At 33.5% G+C, this 15462-nt stretch overlaps 1 protein-coding gene across 1 annotated transcript in view; it reads left to right on the top strand.

The window, feature by feature from the left end:
- The window catches only part of Vegfc (vascular endothelial growth factor C), a 116054-nt gene that overhangs the window by 90681 nt on the left and 9911 nt on the right, over positions 1 to 15462 (top strand). The window contains exon 4 of the mRNA XM_047550059.1: positions 5093 to 5244. Coding sequence (XP_047406015.1) covers positions 5093 to 5244 — 152 coding nt within the window. The remainder of the gene's footprint in view (positions 1 to 5092; positions 5245 to 15462) is intronic.

Here is a 15462-nt window from a genome sequence, read left to right as displayed (position 1 = left end):
GTATTATTATTACTTAAATCCTAAATTAGATACAAGTTAATATCATGTATTGGTTAAGAAGCCATCCACTTTATAGCAAAAAAAATTTAGGAAAATATTTCAAAATATCAAATTATGATTGATTATATTATCTAGTAAATTATGACCAGTATTTACTGAATAACCATATGTATATATGAAATTATTAGTTAATGCTGAAATAAAATATGATTTATGTAGTCTGTAAACTTAGGTATAGAATAGAAAATACTGTAGTGCACACATTAAAGCAAAAGACAGTCTGACAATAGCATAATGATTCATATTTTATTAAAATATAAAAGAATCTACTTATTGTTTCAAATACCAACATACTTGAATAGATCTTAACTCTTTTGAGAGAAAATTAGTTATTGTTTTGGTTCAGATTTTCATATAATGGCAGGAACACATTTCATATGAAAGTTAAATTGCAGAGTCTTACTACTAAACAGCATTTATGATAAACCATCTGGTATTTTAAAAGTTCTAACATCATATCCAGCTATGCGTGTGTGCTTACGTGTGTGTATGCTTGCATGTCTAATTCACCCTCGTTCTCCTTGTCATTCTTATAAACTATGAGCTGCACAAGAGCAAGAGTCCTTGATAATTATTATTCCAAGATTCTAGCAAGGAACTTGGCATCTTATAAGTTTTCTGTAAATAATCATTGAAAAGCTAAACAAGGAAAGATTTTAAACAAATTTAAAACCTCAGAATTTCTTTAACAAATATTTGACTTCATCTTGGCCTATGATGATGGTGCTGCAATAAAGATGAGAAGAAGAGATATGAGAGGAGGAATCCCAACATCAACACTTTGAAATCACCACCATGATTATGCCAGTTTTATAGATGATGAGACTGATGCTTAAAGAAGTTAGATAAATTGCTGATTCAGAACTCTAATGTTATTTGTTCTTGAGACTGTTTTTATTATGTAGTAGAGAATAACGAAGTAGAGAAGTTGACTGTTACTTGAAAAGCATGTCTTTATTTTTGAAAGGGGGACACTTATAATTATTATTTTATGGCTCTTTAAAAAGTTTATATTTCCTAATCGTACATTATCTGATTAGGAAAAAAGTCTCTGGACACATTCTTAGTAACATTAGTATTTAATTATAGCTATACAAAATTCACAAATTGGTCTTTTAACAAGAAAATGGAATTTATTATGCATATTAAAAAAGAGTAGAAATTTTATTTATGAAAAATTTAATGGAAAAAAATAAGTCAATTGATTATACAACTGAGACCAGGGAAGAAAAAAATTAGAAAATTAAGTGACTCCTTGAGTATCCAAGAGCTAGCATAGGTAGAGTTATGTCTTAATGCACTCACATATAGTGCACTATAAGTTCATGGTTTTACAATCTTTTGAATAGATGAACAATACTCAATTATCAGGAATATTTTCACTTTTCATGCTAGTCAAAGGCATCTTTCTGTAGATCCTTAAATTTTTTTCCACACTGACATAATCAAATAGAACTGCCTGAAAAACTCAAGTCAAACTTGAGGATAGGGGATGTTTCAAGACAAAAAAAAAGGTTTTTACTGTTTATTCCTTTGGATCAAATCAACTGAATTGGACAATTGTCTACTTAGACCCAAATAAGAGAAGTGAGACATCACTAATTAAGACTCTTTTCCCTAATTTAATTGGCCTACAAGTAAATTTTTCTCCAAAACTAGTCTATAGTTTTAATGCTTATAAAACCCCTTCAACTTAAACTATGAACAGTGATTTCTTTTGAATGCCTCTTTACCTCTCTCTGTACCCTTTTTGTCAGTATATTGACCAACATAATCTCTTCCAACCTTTGGAAAGCAAAGGCTGACCTTATTTTTCCACTGTTTTCCATCTCTCCAGAACATTCTTCAAAGCCCTTGTTCCTACATACGTACTTGATACTTGTGGGCAGATCCTGGTTGTAGACATTCTCCACACTATAATGGATGATGTTCATCCATGATCACTGATACTACTCATCGCGACCTCTTTCCCCTTTAGAAAACAGGCCAGAGTGGAAGTGGGAATGGGAGCCATCCCTGGGAGCAGGAGTGATGCTTCCAGGCTTAGGGATAGGAAAACATCAACTCTTCTGCAGCGGCTGTTATCTCAAATGATGCCTTTCCCTTCCGTCAGATGGGGCCTCCTGCCTTATCCCTCCTTTCCCACCACCATTCCTCTCCTGCAGCCTCAGCCCAGTCACAACCCTCAGAGCCACTTCTGGGGTCCTTCTCCATTCAGGGTCAGGCAGCTGACCCTGTGATACTTTTTTTGATGTTCTCGTCTCTCTCTTTTGTTTCCCCTATCTTAACAACACCCACCCTGCTCTTCCATGTTCATGTTATACTTCCATCCAGACAAGTTTACCAGTTCATTGGCCTCTTCTCAACTCTTAAATGTTCCTCTGCCCCAGGTTTCTATTCATCCCAAAGACTCACTAAGTAGTTTCGGCAATGTCCAAGACTTCATTTACAACTTAAATGTCTATGACATTTACACGACTCTCCTATAGCTCTAGACACATATCTAACTGCTATCGGACAAATTCTTGGGATTCTGTTTGCTGACCTGCACACCTTCCTACCATTTACACTATTTCAAAACATACATAACTCAAATCATAAATTATGTGAATATAAAAGCTAAGGGCAAGGAATGTGGCTTAGTAGTAGAATGCTTGCCTAGCATGCGCAAGGTCCTGAGCTCAATTCTTAGCCCTGCAAAAAAATTAAGTAATTTATAAGTGTATTAGAAATTTCTTGTAAGTTGCTTTATATATCTACTGTAGTACTAGTTCTTAATGTAGGGTCCACAGATGTCCTAAGATATGGAAAAGTTGCAGCTTATATAGTTCCTGCAGAGTTCTTTCTCATAAAATAGTTATTTATGGTGCAAAAGATTTCTGCCATTGCATCATTTCACCAATAAAAGGTTTCATCCAAACCACATGAACAACAAATACTATTTTATAGAAAAACTGATCAAAATCATAATTCTGGCATGGGGGCATTCATACATTGAGATTATCTGTGCAAAATAGATAGTATTCTGGAAAATACATAGAATCTTTGAGAATTCATGTTAATAACAACAACTTACATCCTTATCACAAACAATATACGCATTGCATTCATATACGTTAGGTTATACAATGTTTGTAACAATCCCATGAAGTAATGCATCAGATTGTTATCCTCAGTTGACTGATTATTAAAGAAATATACAGCACAAAGAAGTTGAATTACTTTTCAAAATTCATAAATTTATAAGTAGGGGAGCTAATAAAACTACCCTGCCTATATAAAACCCTGTGCCCATTTCTCCTGAAATCTATTGTCCTTATGCTAATAAAATCCTTGAATTTTTAAATGAATATGTGATGAATACAATTCAAGTGAATTAAAAATGTGGTGCTTCTTATAATTTAGATATTTCCTTTTATTAAACTTATTTTAAAATATTATATAAAAACACAAAAGTTGCACATATGAATGCTGTACCATGTTATGTTTTAATACATGTATACATCGTGTAATGAGGTTAAACATATGTATTTCCTCAAACATTTTTCATTTCTTTATGGCAAAAACATTCAAAACTCCCTTTATAGCTTTTTGAGATCTATAATACACAGTTACTATCTATAGTCACTTTACTATGCAATGGCACACCATAACCTCTTGCTTCTATCTAATTGTTACTTAATCCCAATGATGGTCTTTCCCTATTCCTCCCTATCCCTTATCCTCCCCAGTCTCTGGTAATCAATAACATGAGCTATTTTACATTTCATAGACATGTGAGATCATGTGGTACTTGTCCTGTGCATACCTTATTTCAATTAGCATGATCTCCATTCCATTCATGTTGTAGCAAATGACAGTCTTTTTCCTTGTTTCAAATTCTTTTTAAAAGTCTCCCTACTGGTGTGGACAAAATTGGCAACCAGTTCCATCTCTTCAGTGTTTCCAGTGATCCTCAACTGATGGCATGAAATTATAGCAAGGTGCCAAGTTCAAGTCCCCTTCAATATGTCACCCATTTAGCCCTGCTCAGATTGCCATTGTGGTACCAAAACATACCTGGCTCACCTTTCCTTATATTACTACAAATTGATCTCATCAAGCAGTTAATGGACACAATGAATACAATTTCCCTTTTACCATTTTTTATTGACAATAATTTAGAGTTTCAGAATCTTAGAAATTTAAGACTACTAGTTTTACTTAATAAATAGGGTGTTCAATTTGAAACTTTGGGGGTTTTGGTTGTCTTTGTTGTTATTTTTCTTTTCTTTCTTTTTTAGAGGACAATTGACATTCTCTTTAAATAAGACTAAACTTTAAGACTCTAATCTGAATCAAGTAAATTCCTTGCCTTATTGTAAGTTCTTTTTCATAAGACCTGTGTCAAGTTTTCAGAAACACAGCTTTATTTAATAACAAATGTGCTTGTTTTTCTTTTAAACATAATAAATTTAATAAGAGATCTGAGCCACATAAATCAACTTTGAGGGCACAAATTTAATATAGAATGAAAATTAACTTTATATCTATGTAGTTTATGTCTGTGTATTCAGTTTACATAAAATAGGACTTAGGCATTTCTAGGTAGTGTGGCCAATAACTTGCTCTTAAATCACAAAGATATTTAGTAAAGATGATTTGTGCCACTTTTTAAATCCCTGGAATATTTTGAACTTTGATATTGAGTAATCTTGGATTCCAAAACAAACTTTTTCCTTGAACACATTCATTGGTCTGTTACATCTCTGCTTTATACTCATTAGTTGGTTATCATAATTCAAATATGCTTCATAACTAGTAGTAACATGAAATAAACCTATAAACTATTTATCATTCTGATAAAGGATACTGGTTAGGAGCAAAACAGTTTGTATTGTAATCATAAAAAACAGTGGTGTCCTCCATGTTATGCAGCATCACCTAATCCTACAGAGCTAATCTCACTCTTTTTTTGGACACCAACATTTACCATAAAAGTGCTTTATAGCAATCTATATAATTTTTTCTTCTTTTTGTCCCTTCTTTGTAGTTGTTTGAAATTACAGTGCCTCTCTCTCAAGGCCCCAAACCAGTAACAATCAGTTTTGCCAATCACACTTCCTGCCGATGCATGTCTAAACTGGATGTTTACAGACAAGTTCATTCAATTATTAGACGTTCCCTGCCAGCAACATTACCACAGTGAGTATGAATTAAATCTATTTTTTTTGCATCCTCTACTAATATAAAATTATTTTTAAGTGAACACAAGTTTATTAAAAGAAGTTTTGTGAAATTTGCTATACTCTGCATCAAATACAAAACAAAATTTTTTCTAATATACTCTGAAAATAAAATTAAACTGAAACAGGGACGCTCATTTTATAGGCAAAATCGTTCACAATATAAAAGAAATAGTTCCATGGACTAACATGCATCCCACAACTGTTCATACTATGAGTAAGGTAGCTAAACTGACTTAATGTTTAGGAAATCAGATGCACTAATTCATAAATGATGTTAAAGTTCAAATCATTTAATCCCTGATAAGATTTAATTCCAAAGCAAAGAATAATTATAAACAATAATTGTACATCTATTAGCATTCAATTCTTATAATTTTTATATATAGTTATAATTTAATTGAAATATATAATCCCAATTTCTTATTCCAGTAAAGATTGACTGAACTAGTACTGAATTAACTGAAAGAATTTTTTCATCATATTGTTCAAATTAACATTCAGACTATCATTTATTATTCAAGTTATCTTCCATCTTATTTTTAAATTTGGCAAATAGCAGTATTTCTACATACAGAAGGAGCTGGATAGAGCATCATTCCTGACCCTGTGAATAGTTTATATAAATCAATGTGCACTGCTATTTGAAACCTAGGAACGCTCCACCCCAAAATAGGGATGTGGCTCTTTGTTCTTCAGGATTTCTGGTGCATGTGGAACATGCATATGAATAATACTTACATATTTCTGACACTGGTAGCAAAAGTATAAATAAACTGATGGACAAACATGTATTACAAATAATCTCACAAAACCTTATACCTCAGGAGACTCAACAGTAATCATAATATATTGATAAGGGTCTTCCCCACTGAATCTCTTTTTACTATTTTCCTTAGTATGCCAGATAAGAGGCTCTGTCCAAGGACACTTCAGGGAAAACTCAAGGATAGCCTCATTTAATTGACAGATATTTATCCTCCTTGACATGAAGAAGTAAAGATCTTACAGATATTTATGAAAAATTTCATGTTGATACAAGCAGGGACAACTACCACCTGAACTAAAGCAGATGTCATATGTGTGATTTCATCCACGCAGTCCTAAGACTTCTGTTTAACTGTCTTGGCCATATTTCCATTGGCAGCTTACTCATTCTAAGAGCTTGGCTTTCATCTCTGTGCTCAAGAGATGATTACCTAAGTTGCATTTGAAGGTCTGATCATATTCTTGACTTCTACAATTTTATCTAAACTTACCTTGTATTGCTATATAGTTATATGAGCTATAAGTACAAAATTAAAGATTTTTTCAATCCCTTTTATTTCTGTGTTATTCATAGTAGTGTTCTCTCATATTCCTTGAGGCCTTGAAATACACTCTTGTCATTACTTACTTCTTTTATCTTTCCCAAACATGATTGGGTATTTTTGAGGAAACATATATCACTTTTATCACTTTCATCCTTCATCCACTTTCTTCTGTGTATATTCCTAATTTAATGCAGCAGTATTGTTACCAGCTTTTAGTATCGACTTTCTCCCATTCCTGTATAATACCATAAGTGAGCTTTTAAAGGCATCATTTCATTCATCTGACCAGAAACAGTGACTGTCCACTACTCAAACAACTGAACACAAATTCCTCACCATCCTTTTCTGCTAACAACCCTTCCTCCTGATTTCGTCTTCCATTATTCACCAAGTCTCTGTTTCACAAAGTCTGATTCCCTGAGCGCCAAGCTCATTTCCTGCTCTGTATCTTGTTTCTATTCTGGCCCTGGCTTGAAATAAGTCCCTTTCTTTTCTGCCTTTCCAAAGCCTGATCTGTTTCCCAGAGTTCAGGTAAAGGTCTTTCTCCTGCATTTGTCTCGTCAAAATACCACAGCCACCTTTGCTTCTTGAATACCCATAGCAATTACTGGATTTACTTTATCCTTGCATGACTTTATCAGGGTCTATGAATGCTGCATGGAAAACTGGATTGTGAAAACCTTTCAGGTAGGTTTGTATCCTGCTAATAACCAGCTAATAACACTCAAGAATAACTAAGTCATGGTAGTGTTCTCAGTCCTTTACATATATGATCTCACAAAAATCATCTGTGAAGTCAGTTGTGTCATCTTAGTTGACAGATGAAACAGGCAACTTGCTCCAAAGAGTGAGATTAAGAGTGTCCTACACTGACTAATAAATGCTTGTTAACTGAAAACACTTATTTATCTGTATCCATTTCAAGCATTGAGCATGTGTTACTCATGCTTTCATCATCATTTGTTCATATAACTATTATGCTAGGCACTGTTGAGGTCAAGAAGAGACAGAAAGTTATAGCAAAAAGACTCTAGAGTAAGCCAGATATGAATCAGAAATCAGGTCTGCCACTAATTAGGTTTTGATGACCGGTAGGTTTTTCATGTCTCTGAACTTCAGATTGCTGGTATAAAAATGTAGGGAGGATTGAGTGAAATCCTGAATCCTTAGGCAGTGCTTAGCATAGTGTCTGGCATCCAAATGGCAGTCATAAAGAGCAGATTTATGGTAATAATTATGATCCAGGTCTGATTTATCTCCTGGTTCCTGTGTTTTCATGAATGTGTGTGTGTGAGTGAGTGTGTGTGTGTTTAGCACCATCTACAGTAAGAAATACATGTTATATTACAATCATGTGTGTGATAAATATGTATATATATGTGTGCATATACACATATACAAACATGTATATATGTATTAACATATAAAGTTTTAAAATAGATAATTTTGTGTTTGTACATGTAGTCATATAAACAAAAAAAAAATCCGTATTTTCCTTATTGTGATATTGTTCAACCTTTTTCATTATTGGCCCCTAAGGACTCTTTTTTGAATTTTTTAAATTCTTTTGTATCTCTCCCTAATGGCTCTGACCATTAAATTTTCATACCACAGAAATACTATGTATCTCTTTATGTACTATATGATATCTGTGTTTTATACATAAGAAGGAAGTATAAAAACTTACCTTTGATTCAGCATAAAGTTAAAATGACAAAGAAAAAGTCTTCGGGTAAAAGTTAAACTAAAATTTTCAAATCTATTAACAGTTTGCATAACTTCATAACTAGTTTACTAAGAAACATTAAGATCATATCACATTACATGTGCAAAATAGCAACTGATATGAATGTTATAACACATAATTTTTAAATTATTTAAAATCCTTAATTTTCTAGCAAAAGTAAAATAATTTTAAAACTATCTTTTAAAAATCATTCTAGTAAACTTAACTTTTAATTTTGCTTGATCTAAGAAAACAACTAACTTCACTGGTTGAAATTAACTTAGATATTGTCAACCTTTGTCTTCTCAGCATTTGATGTAATGATAGTTTGAATAATTTGTAGAATTAATAATAAAATGTGAGCTGTTTTGACTTCCAAATTCAAGGCACACTTGAAGGCACCAAGGACCAAGCACAAGCACTACCCACAAGTCAGCCAAAGGCAGTCAGTGGCACACATAGGTACTTCTCACTATATGACTTTGGGATTGTGTAGTTGGTCAAGAGAAAGTTCTCCAATCACAAACATCTATTCACCATCCTTTGTAGCTTTCTCCCCATACACTTGGGTATCTATCTTGCAGTGCCAATATTACTTATATAATAGCCAACAAAATCCAGTGTAAATTAAATACCGAGGAATAGATTTCCATTACCCTCCATGCCTGATTTTTATCCCAGGGATGATATCACTCTCATTTTGTGTGCATGCTTTATTACCAGTGATTCATCCAAATATTTTTCTGTTGTTTCACTTTTTTAGAACTGTTACCCTCATCCAGTTTTGAAATGTAGCCCACAATTTAATTTTCAAAAAGTACCATAATAATGTATTCACAATGAGTATATAATAGTTATGCTATAAAATCCTAACCTTGGTTAGGGATTAAGAGGAAAAGCCATCATAGCAGCTAAGATGAAAAAGACTGATGACAAAAAAAAGTCAATGGAGAGACTGTAATACAACTGGCAGTCCCATGTAATCACTGATGGGAGCATAATGTGGTTCAACCATTGTGCAAAACAGTTTGGTAAAAACTTACGGGATTAATGTGTATATGCATAATGCAATATGATCCATAAATTCTCCTCCTAAGTATTACCAGAAAATCATACTTCCACACAATAAATTGTACACAGATGTTTATTTGCCAGTAACACAGAGTAACACAAATGTCCGTGAAAAATGAATGGATGAACCAATTACAGTATATCCATACACTAGAACATTGCTAAGCAATAAAAAAGAATGAACTGTTGATATGAATGTACCTTAAAAATATAAAGCTTAGTGGAATAAGGAAGGCTAAAAAGAGTACATGCTGTATGATTTGAATTACATGAAACCCTAGAAAAGACAAATATAATCTAGTTTGACAGAAAGCAGTTCAGTAAGTGCATAAGGATGTGGATAGTGGGTATTAACTGGAAGGGGCAAAGGAACATTGGGGGTGATAGAAGTGTTCTATATTTTGATTGTGACCATGGTTATATGACTACATGAATTTGAGATAAAATTGGAGCATTTTAATATGTGCAAATTATTTATCAAAAATAAATTTGATTTTTAAAAAGTCAAGAGAAACCACCCTCCCCTTTTTTTATTGGTACCAGGATTGAACTCAGGGTCACTTAACCACTAAGCCACATCCACAGCCCTTTTTATGTTTTGTTTTGAGACAGGATCTCATTAAGTTGGTTAGGGTGATGCTAAGTTGCTGAGGCTGGCTTTGAACTTGTAGTCCTCCTGCCTCAGTCTCTCTCATTGCTGGGATCACAGGCATACACCACTGCACCCAGCAAAAGTCCCATTTTATTAACTATGATTTTGAAATTAATTTAGGTTTAAATTATAGATTTTATAAAATCTTTATATCAAAAAGATTTAAGACCCATGTCAAATCTTTAAGACTCTTGTGATATTCCTTTGGTGTGTATAGGGTTTCCCAGAACTCCCTTCTATAGTGTTTGAAATTCATGCTGAATAGACAGAGTCCTAGCTCTGCAGCATCCTTGCTCTTACCAGTCATCGTCCAGAGGAAGACAAAATGTGCCTTTTAAAATGTATGGAATATTATTTGCATTATTTTGAAATTAAATAAGTAGCATACCATTTGTTTTGCATTATTTATGAAGTAAAATTCTGTAAAGAATCATTCATAAATTAGTTTTCATAGATATTTGTAGAGTCACTGAAATAGACAAAGATACTAGCTACTGTGGAAAGACAAAGATGTATTGGGCTGCCTCTTAACTTCAGAGCACTCCCTGTCAAAGGGGATGATAAACATTATAACTGTTGTATTTTGCTAAATATTGCGAAGCACCAAGTTTCTTCCACATATTGTCTCATGTTCATATGAGTCTTGCCAGTATGTAACATTATACATTGTAGTCTGACTTAATCCTCACAATCAAAAATCCATGCTGTTGGTACCAAGTGTGACATACAGTTAGCATCCAATAATGATACCTGCTATAGTTATTAACTTTTTGCAAATGAGAAATTTAAATCTCAGATGTGTTACTTAAAATGCATAATGCTAACCAGTTAAAACATTTCCAAAAAATTTTAAAAATTCCAGTCATTCTACCTCTGAAGCCCATATTTACCCCCCAATATCTTAAAGCATTTTTGTTATTAACAGTAAAACTTTCAAATCTCCATATCAGTAGCACCAAAATGTGTTATGAATTTCAGGGTAGTGGAGATTATCTCTAATAGAGCAGTTAGATAGTCAGTAATCACATGGAGATTCTAACAGATAATTATCTTTCCAATTCTTTCCTCATGTTTTTCTTTGAATAGGACTCTATATGTATTTCCATGCCCTCTTCTGTACAGACTCTTTTTACAAGGGAGCCATTTGTGATTAAGCAGTCATACCCTGGATTTTTCTACTTGATAGAAGTAATGTTTATTTGTTCATCAGATATTTAAGTTGAGCCTTCCATCCACATAATACTGCACTAGTCTGGAGTCTTGAAAGATGAGTAATGTAATTCATTACTAAAGGAACTCATGTACCAGAGTAGAAAAAAACATAGATACTTCTGGCATGAGCAGTATATAAAACACTATGTTGTGTTTCATTCAGTCATTCAACAAACAGTGCTTTTGAACCTCCTGGGAACTAATAGTGTGCTAGACTGTAGAGATGGAAAACAGAAAGATAGAATGGTCACTCAAAAGGAAATCCCACACACAACTCAGTCATGTAAACATAAATGAAATGAGTGAGGTAAAGGAAGCATGCTGTTTGAGACCACATCTGAGTGTGAAGAAGTCATCAGGATTACATACACTGCACCAAGGGTGTGCCTTTTCTTTAAGTCATGTGAAAACTGCTAAAAAATACATGTCGGAGTGTGGTATTTGCACTTTCCTATTTGAGAAAGAACAATCTGGTAGCAGTGTAATATGTGAATTACAGGGAACTAAACTAAGCTGTTGCAATAATCCAAGAGAGAAGTAAAAAAGACATGGGCCTAGGCAATCAGATTGGGGATGAAAAGAGATTTCAAACATAAGAGAACTGCATGTGGGGGATAATAAGAGGGCATAAACTGAGGATAAAGCCATATGGGTGATATTCAAAATAACAAGGAAGAGTAGTTACATCCCAATTTGAAATTTAGCAAATATTTTATCATATTTATTTAACATATAGGCCAAAGCCCAAGTCATCATTCTTTAGCCTTCATTCCCAGAGATAACCATGACATGAAATTATATTACACTCTTTCCTGCTTTTCTGTTTTTATGACAAAGGGATGTATTATCTTACCACAAGAGATTATATGATAGGGATTTGCATATTCAAGATTATATGCTAAACTTTCTCCATTGCTTTCCTTCTGTTGACATTATGTCTTGGAGATGTAATCATATTGCTATTTGTAGAACTAGTTTGTTCATTCAGTGACTATTAAATTTCCATCAAATAAATAAATAAATAAGTTTTCTTGCTTTTTGCTATGAGAACATACTCTAGGGAAATCTGTATGCTACAGACTAAGAGTGCAGTCACAGGAGAGAGAGCAACAGATAGACATATCACAAAGGAGTAGGAGACAAGTGCCTTGAAGCTAATGGTGGTAAATTTATTGATGGGTTAATTGGTTAGCATGGGCAGTATCACTAAATACAAGAAAATAACACATTCTGAGGACAGTTGACAGCAAAATCTAATTGGGTTTTACTTTATAAAATCAAAAGGGTGCTAAATTTTAAAAGTCTGAGACTATGCTTCTGAAGTTTTGAGTACCAGCTTGGGGAATTTCACTTTTATTACAGAGGAATTTGGTAGCCTAGGAAGTTTTGTGGGTAGAGGAGAGACAAGACAAGGTCCAGCACAGCTCCAGTGTCTTGGATTGTTTTTAATGTAAATTAAAACAGAAAACATGTGTTACTTCAACTTGATAAAGAGGTAGATCAGTATCTAGGGAAGAGTCGTATTGGTGAGAAAGAGAAAAAGAAGGGGTGGAGAAAGATGAGGAAAATGGGTAGATCTGACCTGAAGGCTAATAGGTGTTTTCATTTGTTTATTGATTTTCATTTTCTTATAAAAATGTGCACACTATTTACTAAAATTCTAGGAAAAATCTATCTGCTTGCAAGAAGTTATGCAGATTGGGGTTTAAGGAAACCATCGTTTTTATAAGGATGTGTCTCTTTTCCCAGGAGGAGAGTGGATTCATAGCCCAGCCAACCTTAGGTTTGGAGCTGAGTGCTCAGTGTCTGTCAGTCTGTAATGCACTTTCAGTCCAAATGCTTAGAAGCTTGAATATCCATGATTTTTTGTTTTCCCATTTCATTTTTCCATTTTTTTAATTTGAACTTGATATACAGTGTTGTCTTAAAATAGAAACGAACAAAATAGCTTGATAAAATTAATTTACTGAGCAATATCAGAACACAAATGTAGAGAGAGCAGAGCTGTCATAAATTAATAAGGACATGGTCCTATTCCTATTGGTCAGAAACTATTTCACTTCCAGCACTTTGTAATATCCTTTTCATTCTCATACCCTCATTGCAAATTTAAAATCCTTAAGTTCATGTGCAGTTATTTTTGAAATCTTCATTTGTGTGCCTCTTCCTCTTCTTTTCCCCAGTCCTTTTTTTTTTCAATAAATATTGTTTAACACTTATCAACCTACTGATAGAGATTTACCAGTGGAACTCATGCAAGAGATTTCAGACCCTGAAGCATTACATTGTTCTATAATTGCAATATAGTGTGCCTACCTTTGAATTGTCTGGTTTCTACCTTCTAAAGATGATCATTAAGAGCTCAACATTACTATGGCTTGCTGATAGACTGGAGGAAAAACAGCAAAATGTCTATGGCTGAGGAGATCCCATCAGTACATTGACACTGTGTCTGTAATGTTTCCCAGAGGTAGACTCTTTTAGATCAAAGATCCTTATAAAGGATTATGTCCAACCAAAACACATTAACAGTTATTTTTAATATATTATTAGACCAATTCTATCAGTCATTTTCTAAATATTTTAGTAGATGTTATTTTTTGAGCATTTTTAGGCTGATAGAAAAATTAAGTGGAAAATACAGAGAATTCCTGTGCACATCATAGACTCCCTGCTCCTAGTTTCCCCTATTACTGACATCTTGCCTTAGTTTAATACATTTTTACTATTGATAAGTCAGTACAGATATGATATTGTTAACTAAAATCCATAGTTTACACTGAAGTTCCTTTTTTTGTTGTTGTGCATTCTATTCTATAAATTTTTGACAAATGTATAATGACATGTATCTGCCCTTGGAATATCATACAGAATCATTTTACTACTGTAAAAATCCTGCATTCACCTCTTCATACTCCTCTGCCCGTATTCCTGACATCAGCCAGTTATTTCAATGTCAGGTCAACGCTTCGTGATGCCCTCTAATGTTTTTTGTTGTTGTTTCAGTTTTGTTTTTCTGTTAATGAAGTGTGGTTCTCACAAAGAAAACTGTGCTGTTCTAAAACTGTTAGTTTGAATTAAAATGCAGAAATAAAATCTAACAAGCTGATAATACAGTAATTACTAGATTTATCTGTTTCAACCTATAACACTTCTGTAAACCTTGTATATCTAAGTAAATTAAAAAAAAAAAAAAAAAACAGAAAAATATAGGGTTTGATATTTGTCCTGCTCTCCTATTCTCCCCTGCCCCAGATTTGGTGGCCATCCAGTTCAAAAATCAAGCAGTCCTGTACTTAACAAATCGGTGACCCCATAGTGATTCATGTTTTGTATTGAAGTCTCAAACAGTGGGTGATCTTCTCAGTGGCAGGTTACTGCTTTAAAAGTCATTTAGAATCATACAAAAAGAAAAATATTGGCTGTCAATCTACTTTTTAAAACTACTGTAACTGTTTCATCATACTTGTTAGTATTAGGTCTAGTGAAATTGCTAAAAAACAGAATTTTCATAATTAGTCTTACCTACCATCCCTTCCTTTTAATCCTAACAAACCCACCTCTGTCCACCATTTTTCCTGTCAGTAGACAAAGGAAACACGGCTAACGGTAGCATAAACAAACATCTAAGCACAAACTCATGTGAAATTAATAAAATTCAATGCAAGGGAAGATAAGTATATGTATTTGATTTTGGTAAATTTCTGTTAAACATGTACCTTTTTATTTTAAACTAATATCTTTTTGTTTTAAACTATTTATATAGAATTTCAAAATTAATGTTTTTCTGATTTCTGTGCATAGTACCAAAAAGTGTTTGTTGTTGTTCTTTGGTTTGGTTTCATTTGGTTTGGTTTGGTTTGGTGTTGGGGATTGAACCCAGGACCTCAAACATGCTGAGCACATGCTCTACCACTGAGCTACCCAACCTAAAACCCTTAAACTGAAGGCGACTCTTACTTAACTGTTTTCTATTCACTGATAACTAATGTTGCAAAAATAGAAACAAACTCAAAATGTACAAAATAATGCAAAGACATTTTGAACAAAGCTGTTGTTCCCTGTATTTGTTTTCCTGAGGGAGTACAGAGCATCTTTTTATATATCCTATTAAATTGATGTGATGATGCTCTGAAGGAGAGTGTCAGAGTTCAGAGTAGTAGCTGCTTTCAAACATGGGTTTCACTAGTGTTAATGGCTCAT

The sequence above is a fragment of the Sciurus carolinensis genome, chromosome 4 (genome assembly GCF_902686445.1).
Source record: "Sciurus carolinensis chromosome 4, mSciCar1.2, whole genome shotgun sequence".
Classification (NCBI taxonomy): domain Eukaryota; kingdom Metazoa; phylum Chordata; class Mammalia; order Rodentia; family Sciuridae; genus Sciurus; species Sciurus carolinensis.
This window is presented reverse-complemented; position numbering and strand designations above follow the sequence as displayed.